Source organism: Charadrius vociferus, unplaced genomic scaffold (genome assembly GCF_000708025.1).
Source record: "Charadrius vociferus isolate BGI_N301 unplaced genomic scaffold, ASM70802v2 scaffold195, whole genome shotgun sequence".
Lineage (NCBI taxonomy): Eukaryota > Metazoa > Chordata > Aves > Charadriiformes > Charadriidae > Charadrius > Charadrius vociferus.
Genome location: NW_009648539.1, coordinates 4,277,308 through 4,291,629, shown reverse-complemented (window position 1 = coordinate 4,291,629; position 14,322 = coordinate 4,277,308). Strand labels below are relative to the sequence as shown.

The following is a 14,322-nucleotide window of genomic DNA, read 5'->3' as shown; positions in this document are numbered from 1 at the left end:
GTCCCTGTCTATGGCAGGGGGGTTGGAACTCAATGATCTTCAAGGTCCCTTCCAACCTAAACCATTCTATGATTCCATGATTCTATGAAATTTGCAGTTATTAATGTCCAGTTACTACGGTTGAAAGCACGTGAGGGCAAAACTGTCATTTCCCAACTCTCTTGTGCTTGACTGGCAACCAAATAATGTTCTTCTAGTCTGGGTTATTTGCCTTTGAAATGTTTAATATTTTTTCCCCACAGGAAAAAAGCAGAAAGTAAATTTTTACTAGACAACTGCAATTAATCCCCAAATGGCATCATCATAGACCTTTAATTTCCTGGATCACCACATGGGTTGCAGTTGTATGGAGATAAGATTATCTCCATGATATGCCAGTGGACAAATGTGATGGTCTGGGAGGAAGGGTACCAAGGTGAATGGGAGGATACCTTTTTTCTTTCTCCTTCTTGTCTGTCTCTCCAGTGTGATCAGAAAAAGCTAGAAAGCACAGAAACCTTGTGTTGGGTCTTAGTGATGGTTCCTCTCTCTGTCCGTTCACTCCCTCCGATACCATCTGCTGTCTGCCATTCTTCCCAGGGGACCATGCACTCTTACTGGGCTTGGCCTAGACTGTAGGCTGGGTTACCTGTTTACAAGGTCTTGAGTTTATTTATGGTTTTACTGCCTTGCCAGAATTTCTCTGAGGAGGGCAAGAGAAAGAAAATACTCATTTGCAGCAGTTCATGTTGTAGAAAATCTAATTAAGTTTCAAGGGATGAAGATGGTTTCCTTACACTAAAGATTTTACCCTGCTGAATTGCAAAAGCATATTGCAAATAACAAAGGGGCTAAAACTTAAAAATACACCAAAGAAAAAAGCAAACAAAAATTGCCACAAAAATGTTTTATGCCAGAAATCATTAGACAACTGCAATTGAAAGGCCATTACCAACTCCCACTATAATAAAAGACATTATAATTGCAGTCTGAACAACTAGGGTGACACTTTCTACATTGTATATTTTTCTCCCATGGGACACATCTTGGCACTGCTGTTTATTAATGTAGGTGATAATCATACAATGAATGACTGGATTGATAAGACTATATTGAGAACAACTTCTAAAAATAGCTAAAAGAACAATGCAGATATCTTTCCTGGAATCTTTGAAAACAAACAGAAAGAGCTGTCTTTAAAAATTACTGAAAGTATAAAATAAGGGTAGCCATAGCATTTAGAGGAATTTGTTCCCATCTCGACTAATTTGAAATTTCACATTTTTCTTGTGAGAGCAGAAATCTGTCCTAGTGAGCAAAACAAATCACAGAGGTAATTAGATATTGGGTAAAAGATAGGTGTACACCTCTGTATTGTAATATCACCTATATTTGTCGAGTTAGAAAACATATCAGTTTAAAATTAATGCTTTTTCTGGATGTCAGCCAATTCCTCTTATAATTATCATGTTTTTTCCTTCTTTTACCATTTCAGTTATTTGGGTGTTTCCTAGCCTGGGAAACACGAAATGTTAGCAGTCCTGCTTTGAATGATAGCAAGTACATCGGAATGAGTGTATACAACGTGGGGATAATGTGCATTATCGGTGCTGCTGTTTCATTCCTTACTCGGGACCAACCCAATGTGCAGTTCTGCATCGTTGCTTTAGTCATAATATTCTGCAGCACCATTACTCTCTGCCTTGTGTTTGTACCTAAGGTAGGTGAATTTGTTTAGCATGCATCTGGATGTTTTTTTCCTTGTTTTGTAATTGTGATTTAATATGTAAAAGTTCATTGCCTTTTCAAGTACAGGGGATGTGTGTGAATTCTAAACCAAGCCCATCTTTAATATCTTGCCTCTGGATCCTGAAAGGAAGAACAAATCTTCATGAGATTTTGGAGAAAGTGGAATATGCAAAGTTACAGGAGTGTGAATACATGCGTTTCTAAGGCCTACACCTTTACTGAATCTGTGACTGAGGAAACAAAGGTTGTTTTCTGTAATTTCAATGGAATAGTCTCCATTTCCAACTTGTAGGAACTTTTTGGAAAAGGTGGTAAGTGGGGATTCAGTGGGGGACAAGTCCAGTTGTCTACTCTGCCACGTTTCTGATGTACCCTAAGCACGATAATCAGGATCTCTGCTTCTATACCTACAAAACTGTAACACATTTTTAGTTCACTGGCATGCTGCAAGGTCAACTGTGCTGAAACCTCTAAGGTAATAAAGTATGGCGGTACAATAGGCTTTATCAGTACTTCAGAGGAAAACTGCATGTACACTACAAATGCTGACACTGAAGATATGTTTATTAACAGGACTATTAATGATCTAAGTGAGGCAGAGACTGGGAGGCATATGCTTTCATTTCTTTTTGCTCTTTTGGGCTCTGGGATGTGTTTGTCGTGCATTGTTGGAAGAACTGAGAAGACACTTACCCACAAAGGGCTGGAACTTGATCATTTCACTTGCAGAGTTAAGCCTTAGACATGAATGTGACAGATATTAAATGAAAGGAAAAGCGGTTTCTACGTAACCTTACTCGACCAAAGCCTTGAGTTCTAGAGAAGGTATTTGATATTTTCAAGTAAAATGCAGGGTTGTGTTCATTTTAAGTGCATTGCCTAAACCTAGCTTATCATCACCCCAAATCAGATGTGTATGCAGTTGGATGTCTGAAACATACGCAAGGCAAGAGTCAAGATGCAGGGCCTTTCACCTCTGGAATCTGTTTTTAGGTTTTTCAAATGAGTTGTGATAAAAAGTTTGTGACTCTGCTGATCCATGTTCAATACATGTATTAAGCAAATTATAGGGAATAGGTTCTAGTGATAAGTGTCATTCCCAGTGACGGTTCTAACAGGGGGACCAAGAACTAAATGTATAAAAGGAACAAGCTAATAAATTTATCTCAACGTATTCCCTCTGAAAGAATTCAGAGGCACAGACTAGCAATGGAAGCTGACATCTTATCTGCAAAAAAGCAAAGTAATTCATTCTCCAGGACCAGCTAACCAGGATGTCTTTACAAGTTCTGCAATTCATTTCTCAAATTTTTAAAAAAAAAACAACTGTACAGACATATATAGTTATATTTTTTATTCTGGATCGTAGGGAAGAATCACAACTTCATCCTAAGTTAAAGAAACATTCACAAACACAGCAATGGAGAGTACTTCGAAATACTGCAAGATTTAAGTGTGTAAGCTGTATGAAAATACATATTAAAACTCTGATGCCAAAAATACCTCCACAGAATGTCAGAACTCTCTTCAAAGAGAAAATATTATTAATGCTGTGACATGCTCTTCTGCCCCTTTGCTTTCATGCTCCTTTGCCCACCCTTCTTTTCTGCTGCCACAGGCTCTGAAATGACTTTTCTGTTTCCTTTTTAACCCCTTCATCTGCTCTTCTTTTAAACCCCAATTACCCTGTCCTCATTTTTCCTCTCAGTTCTTTCTACTCAAAGTACAAACATGAACCGTAACCTTCTAGCATGTAGCATTTAATCTCATTCCGTGTATTGTCAGGTTTCCCAATGCTTAGCTATTTCGCATTAAAAATGGTCATTGGATAAAGTACAAAAAAAAGAGTTTGAAGTGGGAGCTGGAATGGAGCACTTCCAATGCCCATGCGAGTGCTTTCACAGCTGGAGAGTTCTTCTTCTTGCGCTCTTATATTTTGCCCTACATTTCTTCTCACCGTGCTGTGCCACAGTCACAGTGGGACGGCCGGCAAGCGCTCTGTCCTGCAGCCTGCTCCAGCACAGGTTTCACAATAGCCTGTCTGGACCCCGCAGAAGATTAGATCTGACACCACCAGTTTGTACATCTATGTAAGATGTCAGTGTGAGACAGACAACAAATCTCTCCCCTTTACAAATGTGTAGACAATTAGTACAATTTTGGTGACATAGGAAGTTTGCTGGTGAAATACTAAAGCCTGTGGCTCATCAAGTGCAGGAGATGATAATGAATACTTGGACTTTTTCATTTATTAAACTATGGCCAAACAGATGCAAGTACTAACATGGTTTTGGGCCAGGTGAGTGCTTCTATTTCTATGCTATGCAGACTAAAATACATTCCTTTTAACTAATCTTCAGCACTGTCCTGGATCAACAGCGCTGGAGTTCAATTTTGCCCCACAGCCCTTTTATGAATCTGAATAGGCAACTAATCAACGATGTAGGAGAACTAGGGAATGAAACTTGACATTTTCCCCTTATTTCTTGCCAGCTCTACTAATCTTATTTACTCATAACACGGCAATTACTGTACTCCTCCAGTTAAATGCCCACCTCATCCACTGCTATTTCATTCAGTGCCAAGTGCCTCAGAAAAACATGAGGAAAATCCCATAGTAGAGACAGATCAGGGAAAAAACGTTCATCGCTCTCTCCATTTAAAGGTTTCCTCAAATACAAATAATGATATCCATTATGCTGCACCCTACTTCTTGTTATCTGATCAAAAAATGTCCAAACATTTACAGAACTGTTACAGATCTGGGTTCAAGGGTATCTTGTAGAAGTGATCTGCAGAATTCAAGCACACATTATGTATATTTTTCCTGTTAGAAGTTAACTGCTATGTCTAATTGTCTTTTTAACGGCCAACACATCTATAGTATTTTTCAGCATACTCATCACTTCTTTAAAAGAAGCATTCCTAATATGTATTCTCTCTTCATGAAGTAATTTTCCCACATTTATCCATGTTTATCAAACTTCTTTGTCCTTCTGTTTTTTTTGGTCCACCCCTTTTGAGACGGAACACTATGCTCACTTCTAGTCACCCCCCGAGTTCATACCATCATGGGCTGCACTGGCATTAACACATTAATTCTGATCCAGTTTCCCGTAAAGCGGCAAGGCAAAATCAGTTCCAGGGGGCCAGGATTAAAAATATTAATCTTCTGTGTTGGTAGCACTTTTTGTCTATTTTGCAATATCTACTTTTTGTAGATACTCAGGTGGATATGTAGATATTTAGCGTTGACTCTGTTGAAATTGAAACTGCACAGATGTGAGGCAGCAAGACACAAGTTCCACTGACTTTATGGCCAGAAAAAAAGAAAAAAGCTCATCTAACCTCATCCCTTGTACAGCATGAGCCAACAACATTGCCCACGGACTTTTCCATCTAATCCACACCATGTGAATGAATTCATGAGAGCACATGCCCTTGTAGCAAAACATCCACTCTTTAGCTATAAACTCACAGATGAAGATGAGTCAATTGATGGATGGCTATACTTCTATTTTATATTCAGTTTGAACTTAGACCACATCAAATTGAAGAGCTTTTATCTTGTAACACTTTTGCCTGCTAATTTAAGAAGCCGTGTAATTACCGTTCTTCACCTTTAACTTCATTTTAATGCAGTTTTTGGTCTGGGAGTTAGACACACCAGTCATTACAACCAGCCTAATTAGGATCAAAGAAATGGGGGAGAAGAGAGGCAGGGACTCTAGGAAGACTCAGCTACAGCAGGTTACTCAGGGCCTTGAGCAGTTGGGTCTCGATTATCTCCAGGAATGAATACTCCCCAACCTCTCTGAGCATCTATGCCAACATTTGACCACGCTCACCACAGAAAAAAGTTTTTGTCTGATATTTAAATGAAATTTCCTGGTTTTTTAGTTTGTGCCTCCCTTCCTTTCGTTGGACAGCACTGAGAAGTCTGGCTCCATCTCCCATCACATATTTATACACATGGATAATGTCCCCCGCAGTTTCTTCCATCTCAAGACTTGTCAGCCTCTGCTTGTATCATAGAGGCTCCAATCCTTTTCAGCATATTTGTGGCCCTTCACTGGGCTTTCTTCAGTATGTCCACGTCTCTCTTGTACTGGGAAGTCCAAACGTGGAGACAACACTCCAGGTGGGCTCTCAGCAGGGCTGAGTAGAAAAGAAGGATCATCTTGATTGGCCCAGGGTACTGCTGGCTTATGTTCCACTTCGTGTCCACCACAATCCCCAGTGCGTTTACTGAAAAGCTACTTTCTAGCCAAATACGCCTCGGCCTGTTTGGATGGGTGCTTGGCGTTTCTTTCTCCCTGAAGGCAGGACTTCGTATTTCCCTTTGCTCAGCTTCAAGAGATTCCTGTTGGCCCAGGTCTCCAGTCTCTTGACATCCCACTGAATGACTGCACAATTGCCTGGTGTATCAACCCCTTCTCCTTGTTGAGGATCATCTGCAAACTTGCTGAGGGTGTGCTCTGTCCCACCATCCAGGTCACTAATAAAGGTGTTAAACAGTATTGGTCCTTGCATGAACCTCTGAGATACAGCACTGGTGACTAGCTTCCACAATCCTGTGAGCCTGGCAGATCAGCCAGTTTTCAATACACCTCACTGGCCACTTAACTAGTCACAACTTCATCAGTTTGAGTGTGAGGACATTATGGGACACTGTTGAAATCTTTGCTTAAGTCAAGAAAAAGAACTCTCTCCCTTCATCTACCAGCCACTAAATCTCTTCCATCTTACTGAAGAAAGCTATCAGGTTGGTCAGACAGGATTTCCCCTCCATAAATGAACAATGACTGCTTCTAATCATCTTCTTGCTCTTAATATATTTGGAAATGGTTCCCAGGAGGATTTGCTGCAGCACCTTCCATGGATTGAGGTGAAGGTGATCAGGCAGTATTTCCCCAGATCCTCCTTCTCACCTCTCTTGAATACAGCTGTGACATTTCCTTTCTCTCACTCTTCAGGAACCTCTGACAATCAACATCACCTTCCAAAGGTAATTGAGAGTGGCCACAATGACATCGGACACGTCCCTTAGTCCTCAGGCATACCACCAGGTTGCATGAGCTTGTTATGTTCAATTGCTCTAGGGGCCTTAGGGGTCTGGGATTTCTAAAGACAAGTTTTAGCAGTAAAGATTAAGGTGAAGAAGGCACTGAGTAGCTCAGCCTTCTCCCTCTCCCTTATCACCTCAAAAAAAGGCAATTTATTGTCTTCAAGCATCACCCTGATCTGCACACTTGTAAACACATGTCAGGAACCAAGTGCTTCAACGTCCAATCAGTCAGATGTCTCTGTCAGAAGTTAGACCTTTATTTCATGCCACTGCAATTGCAGAACAGTTTCATGCTCTGAAGAACAAGTGGGACCAATTCCAAAATGGGGCTATACCACAAAATCTGACTGTGCTGCGCTTACAAAATGATGGCCCCTTCTCTCTTCTTGCAGCCCAACACCTTTGGATTTATGATGCCATACCTATGCGCTCAGGGCAGGGAGCTCCTTCAGCTTTGTCTGTATACAAATATATATGTACGCTGCTTGGCAAGTAATCATAAATTCTGTATTCTCTAGAGTAATCTGAGAAGCTCTCTCCCCCTTGCCAAACAGCTAGTAGCTTTCTCTCCTCATGTCGAGGTGATATTTTCACATTGTCACTGAGTGTTAAATCTTACTTATATTTGCTTAAATTAAATATGTTTAAGGTTAACCTTTTTTTAAGTGGCTTATTTAATTTATTTGAACAGATTTGGTTTATTTTTGGTCACTAAAACCTAATTAAGTTTCTGTTATCTCCAGAGTGCAATCTCCCATGGGTTCTTTCTGTTAATACTCCTGCTTCATGCCTCTCTCAGCTTGAGTGTTACTTGTAACAGTAGGAAAGGAGAAATTTCAGATGAAACTGTGCTTGGGAAGATAGGGCTTGGTGGGTTGTTTTTTTCTTAAAGAAGGAATATATCCTTTGAAAGTATAAAATATCAATGAAGGAGAAAAATATGTTTGATGAAATATTAAAATATATTTTAACATAACTAAAATCCAGTTAAATATATTTTAAATGAGTGGGTCCTATTTTTTTTAACACTTCTCTTTTCAAAATCATTTTGGTTCAACCTATTCTGCGAAGTTATCCAGAGAGCGTCTTAAGTACTGCACATGGCAAGCAGAGCTCATTTTCCAGAATTTTGTACTTGAAAGTCAGAAAGGAACTCTTGGTTTGCCTTTCAATATTTTGAGATACAAAAGAAAGAGCTGCAAAAATAAAACCATGTACAGGACTTCTTAAGGCTTTTAAACCTTTCAGCTCATCACACTGAGGACAAACCCAGATGCAGCCACACAGAACAGACGATTTCAGTTCACTCAAAATCAAAAGAAAGAAGATTCAAAAACATCAACATCAGTCACCAGCGTCAATCAGGCCAGCACATCTCGACTAGAAGGATTGCAGTCAGAGAACCACCGTTTGAGAATGAAAATTACAGAGGTATTGTTTATTGTATATACTGTGCAGGCAATTTTTTTTTTAATATTTTTTTGTTGCAATTGTGTAATCCGCTTAAATGTTGACTACTTTTTAGATGAAAAAAATAGCTTTCCTCATAGGAAAATATTGAAATAGCAGGAAACAGATGATTTATATGAACAGCTAATTAATACAGGGAATACTTAGCAGGTGTGATAAAATGAAAATGTGCCTCAGTAAATTAAAATGAAACTTCCCCTATTTATTTGTAACGGTCAAATTACCCTGCTGCTTCACATGGACGTGCTGAGCACCATAGAGCAATAGCTTAGAAGCTCAACCTTTACATGCGAGCATAACAGAGACCCGCAGCCCCGGGGGCACTAAAGAGCTGTCTTTGTTCCTGTTTATGGCTGAGTTCAGAGACTGCTCTTGCTGTTATTTCTCAGCCTCTCTGAGAGTTCGCTCAAAAAGTTGCTAGGCAGATTTTTACATCTGCCATGAAACAGAATTAGATATTTTCTTAAGGTAGAAAAGACCTTTATGATCATGTAAGCGGAGCCTTTTGGCACAAAGGCCATGAAGTTTCTTCAGTCTCTACCAAGAGAAAGGCTAAGTAAATGCAGTGGATGAATTCCATTAGAGCTATAACATGTATAGTTTTAATTATGTCCATCCTTGCTCAGGAGACCTCAAATGATGACAGATCAGCCTTGAAGACTGCCCATTTTGTGAGATGATAACCACAACTGATTGTCGTGGTTTAGGCCGAATCGGCTACTGGGGACATGGGGGAACCGAGATGGGAATGACAGATGCTCCCCTCTACCCCTTTTCAGAAAGGAGTCCTCAAACCAGGACACTGATCAATATCTTACAAAAAAATTAATTAACCTGTTCTTGCCTAGTCTGTGAAGTATTCTTATAACTTGAAGAAAAGGTATTTTACTCCAACCATTATTTCTTCACCCAGATCTTTACTAACCATCAGACTGCCAACGACTCCAAAAGCAAAAGTTATCACTGCCTTGTTAAAGAAATTTGGTTCTTCAGCTTTGCCAGGTCCCTTTCCTGTGAAAGCCTTGCAATTTTTAATGAAGGCTCAACTGGCTACTGACTATTTCTGTTTCTTTATCCTGCTGTATTTTTGTCTACTAAGCCTCCTAACTCACAAGATCTCAGCCTGTGCCTTGCAAGGCTCATAGTGGTGATCACAGGTAAGGCTGGTCAGGGCGATTGAGCCATATTAGTGCACGAGGGCCCTGCTGCTCTTTTTCGGCTTTGCTTAAATAAATGAAAATAAATACCCAGAACCAGTAGGTCCAAATAAGAGCTTAATCATCACAGGGATTTGGAACATGTCCTACTGTGGCAAGTAGCTACATCTCTGGCTTATTTACTTTGAGTTGCTATGTCCCAGTTCTATAAGGAAACAACGTAAATCTAAATTCATCACTTTTAATATTCAGTTAAGCCAGTAGTGATTGGGACGTACTCTGGACACCATATCCTGGGCAACTGTTCACAGAGAGCATCCCAAGTCACCATTGTGTCTGGCTATTTGCTGCTGGGGCCGTAGCCAGTCGCATAGAAGTTAGCCTCTGGGGAAGGCACCCTGTGTTCAGCTCGGTGCGAAAGGCTAGCGGTACACCAACACGATATGTCTGCTGAGGCTCTTCCAGTCAGAAAACATCTGTGCTTCTCTCTCTCTCCCTCTAGTCTTAAAGGATGCTTTGGGGAGAGAGAGAGGACTGGGATTTTTGTTTCTTCCCCCTCCTCTTATTTCCATTTTTTCCCTCTTGGGAAGTTATACTTAGAGCGGCAGTTTAGTGCTAGACATCAGATTACACAAGACACAAAAGATATAAAACGCGAGGGTAATTTTCAAATCATAGAAGTCTAGATTCTCAGCCCCAAAACTTAAAACCATGAGTTGGATTTTCTTCACAATTTCACACACACAGAGACACAAACCAAAAGTCTAACAGTAGTCTGTCTCTCTAAGAAAGGTAAAAGCAGTAAAAATAAGCTTTAGGAAAAAAAACGTTCACGGTAGAGTTGACTGCAGTCACTCACATGGCTGGACATGCCCCTGATGCCATAGTTCACATATTCTCCTGTATGTTCAATAATTTGATTGACTCAAATAGTGGTTATATGTATGTATGCCACATTTGTATGCATAAATAATAAATAGTTGAGAGGTTTCCAGACTGGGCCCATTTCTTTCTTATTCAGCAGTACACCGGAATTGCTTAAACTGAAGCTTATTCTTCTCACATGCCCTGTGTGCAATATCACAGCTGAACAGAGTTTGTTACTTGTAGCGTGACTTTTGGAGGTAGTGTTGTAGTGCTATAAGAAAATTGTATTTGGCACAGTGTGGCAATTGCATTACCACCTGCCTTCAAGTCTAATTATACAAAGCTATGCAGTTACTGCAGATACCTGAAGCAATGACTCTTGAATTTTTAGGGATTCGTACTCTTTCTGTTTTGCAGCTGGACAAAGACTTGGAAGAGGTCACAATGCAGCTTCAGGACACTCCTGAGAAAACAACATACATTAAGCAGAACCACTATCAGGATCTTAATGACATTCTTAGTATACGGAACTTCACAGACAGCAAAGGTGAGCATTAGTAAAATCCATTAGTGGCTTAACCCACCAAGATTTGAATAGCAATCTCATTGGATTGGTTCCAGAGCACTCAGACCTTGGTAAGGTAGAGCTTTAAATATTTTGATTGCATTATGGAAAGCATTCAGATTCACATAAAAAGCTATATGATACCCACTGAGTAGTTATTTCTCTGTACGTATGTCTTCTGTTGTGTGTCCTATGTGTATAATACACCTGGTAAAGTGGGAAACTTTTAAAAGCATGCTTGTGTTCAGAAGTCGAATTTTCTGTGCTGCGCGGAGGGAGGAATGTCACAGAATGTTTCAGATGTTGCAAGAGTTAATTGAACCAGCCTTCACCAGTAGGAAGCCCAGTTTAATATGTGCTCATCGGAGTGGGACGTTCACATCCTGCTTTTGGACACTGCTATCACGCACGTAGAAGGGAAACGTAAATATTTCAGTGCTGATTTGGACTCTAAATGTAGAATTGAAGGCACTCATGTATGAAAATTCTTCCCTAGGAACTGATAAAAAAGGATTTCATGACTACTGTAATATTGCTAAGTTGTTTCTACTGTGTCTCTTGCATCGCTCCCTGAAGAAATATATGCAAAAGAATAGCTTCCATTAAAGCTATTTCACTTTTGGGAAGCAATAAGATCTGGTGCATAGTGCAATAAAGTGGAAGCCAGGACACCCAGCTTCCATTTCTGACTCTAGAATCGATGTACTTTGTGACTTTTGGCAAATGACTTTGTACAGCTGAATATTATGATAGTATGTGAAAAACTGGTTGCCTGGTGTTGGGACATCATAGACCTGCATGTTTGTTGCTGTGATAGGCTCAGGCTTCCTAGTGATGTGACAGCATAAGCTTGGTTAAGTGGAACAGAAGCTACTCCTGTAAATATAGTTGTTGAAGAACAAGTTCAGAACAACAGCAGCAGTTCATATATGCTTTTGAAGTATACTGAAATTATGGTTGGATAAAATTACCTTTTCATGTGCTTTTTTGTTTTAGCCTGGGTATACAGTCGGTTGTGTAACTTGTGGCAAAAAAAAAAAAAAAAAAGAAAAAAGAAAAGAGCTCCATAGAGTTCCCAGTGTCCTTTTTAAAATTAAAAAACAGAAGGGGGGAAAGGAGGAAAAGGAAAACGTAAATAGCTGCTGGAGGCGTGTGATTATTGGGCTGAGATCAGCAGCAAGAACTAACATCAGTGAGTGGGATGAGGCAGTTTTACCAAGTGTGTGAAAGGAACACATAGAATGTTCCACTCATGTCAGATGCTGCAGGAAAAATGATAAATCATGAATAACATTTCAAGCAGAAAAGATACATTACATTGTGCCAAATGCCCATCTGAGTTTGGGTCTGAGAAATAAAAACGATTCTCAAGAGATACGCTAGGTATAAATTTAGGATGGGATGCTTCCCACAGCAGGTTGCACTCCATTAGCAGTGGGATGCTGGCAAAGAAATCAAGGAGAAAATATAACCTTTCTGCACTTACTTGTGGCTATATCTACAAAAGACAGCGATGCCTAACTGCTGCTTTAAGCACCAGCATTCCAGATTGTGTTCCTAACTTTCCCCCAGTACAGTTCCCTAACTTCTACATTTCCGCTGTGGGGTACATGTTTAAAATCACCTGCATGTACAGAGCCTTGATGTACAGAGTAGCTTGGAACTATGTACTACTGGGATTTACAGGGTAGATATTGTTCTGCATATTGAAGTTGCTAGAGACAGTTTTCTGAATGGACCTACCACATAAAGCTCTGTGTAAAACAGAGAGGAAGGAAAAGCAGCATGTTTTCCCTTGGCTGTCTTTATATTGAATAGGTTAGAGCATCCATTCACATGGGAACTAGGAAGACCTGGATCCCAATTTGCAGCAGGTGTTTGGAGCTTGGTCCCACACACGGTGGTGAATGCCCCAAACATGAGTGTTATGAAGTATCCTGATCCTGACTCGAGTGACATCAAATATTCATACTTCCAGGCTCTGAGCCACCATGTTCAACAACCCTCGCTAGCTTTTTTCTGTCCCTCCATTTCTGTTTCTTCTGCCTCTTGTTTTCTGTTTCCCTGTCCCTTAGCTCCATGTCTGAATCTCCTCTGTATTTCTCTTACTGCATCCATTTCCAATAGTCAACCTGTGTGCTTAATTCAGATTTGCCATTCCAATCAGAATAACAAGGCTTTGGAGAATTCATGCTGCTGAGTCACTGCTGCTTCTGAGCAGATGCGAAGAGATATCACTTAAATGGTACTTAAAAGAATTCTGGCCCTTACGGCTACAGGAAAGCTAAATGACTGACATAACTATGCTTTCTGTAGCTATGTATTTCATGTAACTTTCTGTAAATGGAAGTGCAGAACCTTGAAATTATGCGTCCCTGATGGTGCTTGAGGGAAGCTTCAGAATTGTAAATAATTTCTTAGCATGACCTAGAAGTGACCACGTCTCTCACCTCCACCGTGCAACTGGGCAAGCCAGTCCGATGTTGTTTTTAAGGTGATGCCAAGGGTTGTGCCTACCTTGGACCCTGTAAAAAATGTGAGCTGAGAGAGGGAGTAGGACAGTGAAGAGAGATGCTAAAAATAGCAGCTGACTTGGAGCTAAAAATCATAGCAGATCACTTGCCACGTTTGCATTGTGGACGTGGCTGAATCCTACGTCAATATTCTTTACAAAATACCTTGCTGTTCTGAAGGAGTTCACATAGAGAATGCTGTGTAGCATATCCCCATTGCTATTACACAAATTCAGGGCACTGCACTTCAGAGAACAGATAATAACACAGGACTTATGCAATGCATCTTGAACAAGTCCTAATTAAACTTTAATGTCATACTACACTTCAGTAGGTTTCTGATGTGTAACTTGTCCAGACTTAAAATTCCTAACTCCTATAGCCAAGTGTCAAAGGAGGTTATTGGATTCTTCACTGCCTTCCCCATCACCCTCATTTACATCAAAGATGGATTTAGGATCCAAAAGTTAAATTACTTTAGCCAAAATTGATAGACACAGCTGTGCACTCCCATAACTGCCTGACCTCTGGCAAAGTTTCATAACTTTGGAATTCCTTGTTAGTTATTAACAACAAGAGCTCCTGGTGTAGCCCAAGAGCTCTTTGCTGGCACAGGGATTCCTTCTATACAGCCCGTTTCAATGCAGTACGTCTCATTTAAAGAGAGATATTATCCGAGACACTCATCCCTTGTTCACAAACGCGTAATGTCCCTGAGACATCTACAGCAATTGGCTATGTCAGAAAAGCAGTTAGGAAATGTGGTTTGTAGTTTACGGTTTTAATGCTTTTTTTTTTTTTAATGCAGGCTTTTGTCTGCACTGCTAGACAGCTTTGTGTGGTCAAGCAGTTCTCAATGTGCTCCACAGGTCACGGCTCTGGGACTTCAAATGGCTTCTCCAGTAGAATCTGAAAGGGCATCCCCTTAACTTCAGTTGATACATTCCTCGGGTG

At 40.3% G+C, this 14,322-nt stretch overlaps 1 protein-coding gene across 1 annotated transcript in view; it reads left to right on the top strand.

Annotated features, from left to right (window-relative positions):
* GABBR2 (gamma-aminobutyric acid (GABA) B receptor, 2) overlaps window positions 1-14,322 on the top strand; it is a 480,368-nt gene that overhangs the window by 452,965 nt on the left and 13,081 nt on the right. Inside the window, exons 15-17 of the mRNA XM_009885919.1 lie at window positions 1,475-1,699; window positions 8,045-8,227; window positions 10,708-10,837. Coding sequence (XP_009884221.1) covers window positions 1,475-1,699; window positions 8,045-8,227; window positions 10,708-10,837 — 538 coding nt within the window. The remainder of the gene's footprint in view (window positions 1-1,474; window positions 1,700-8,044; window positions 8,228-10,707; window positions 10,838-14,322) is intronic.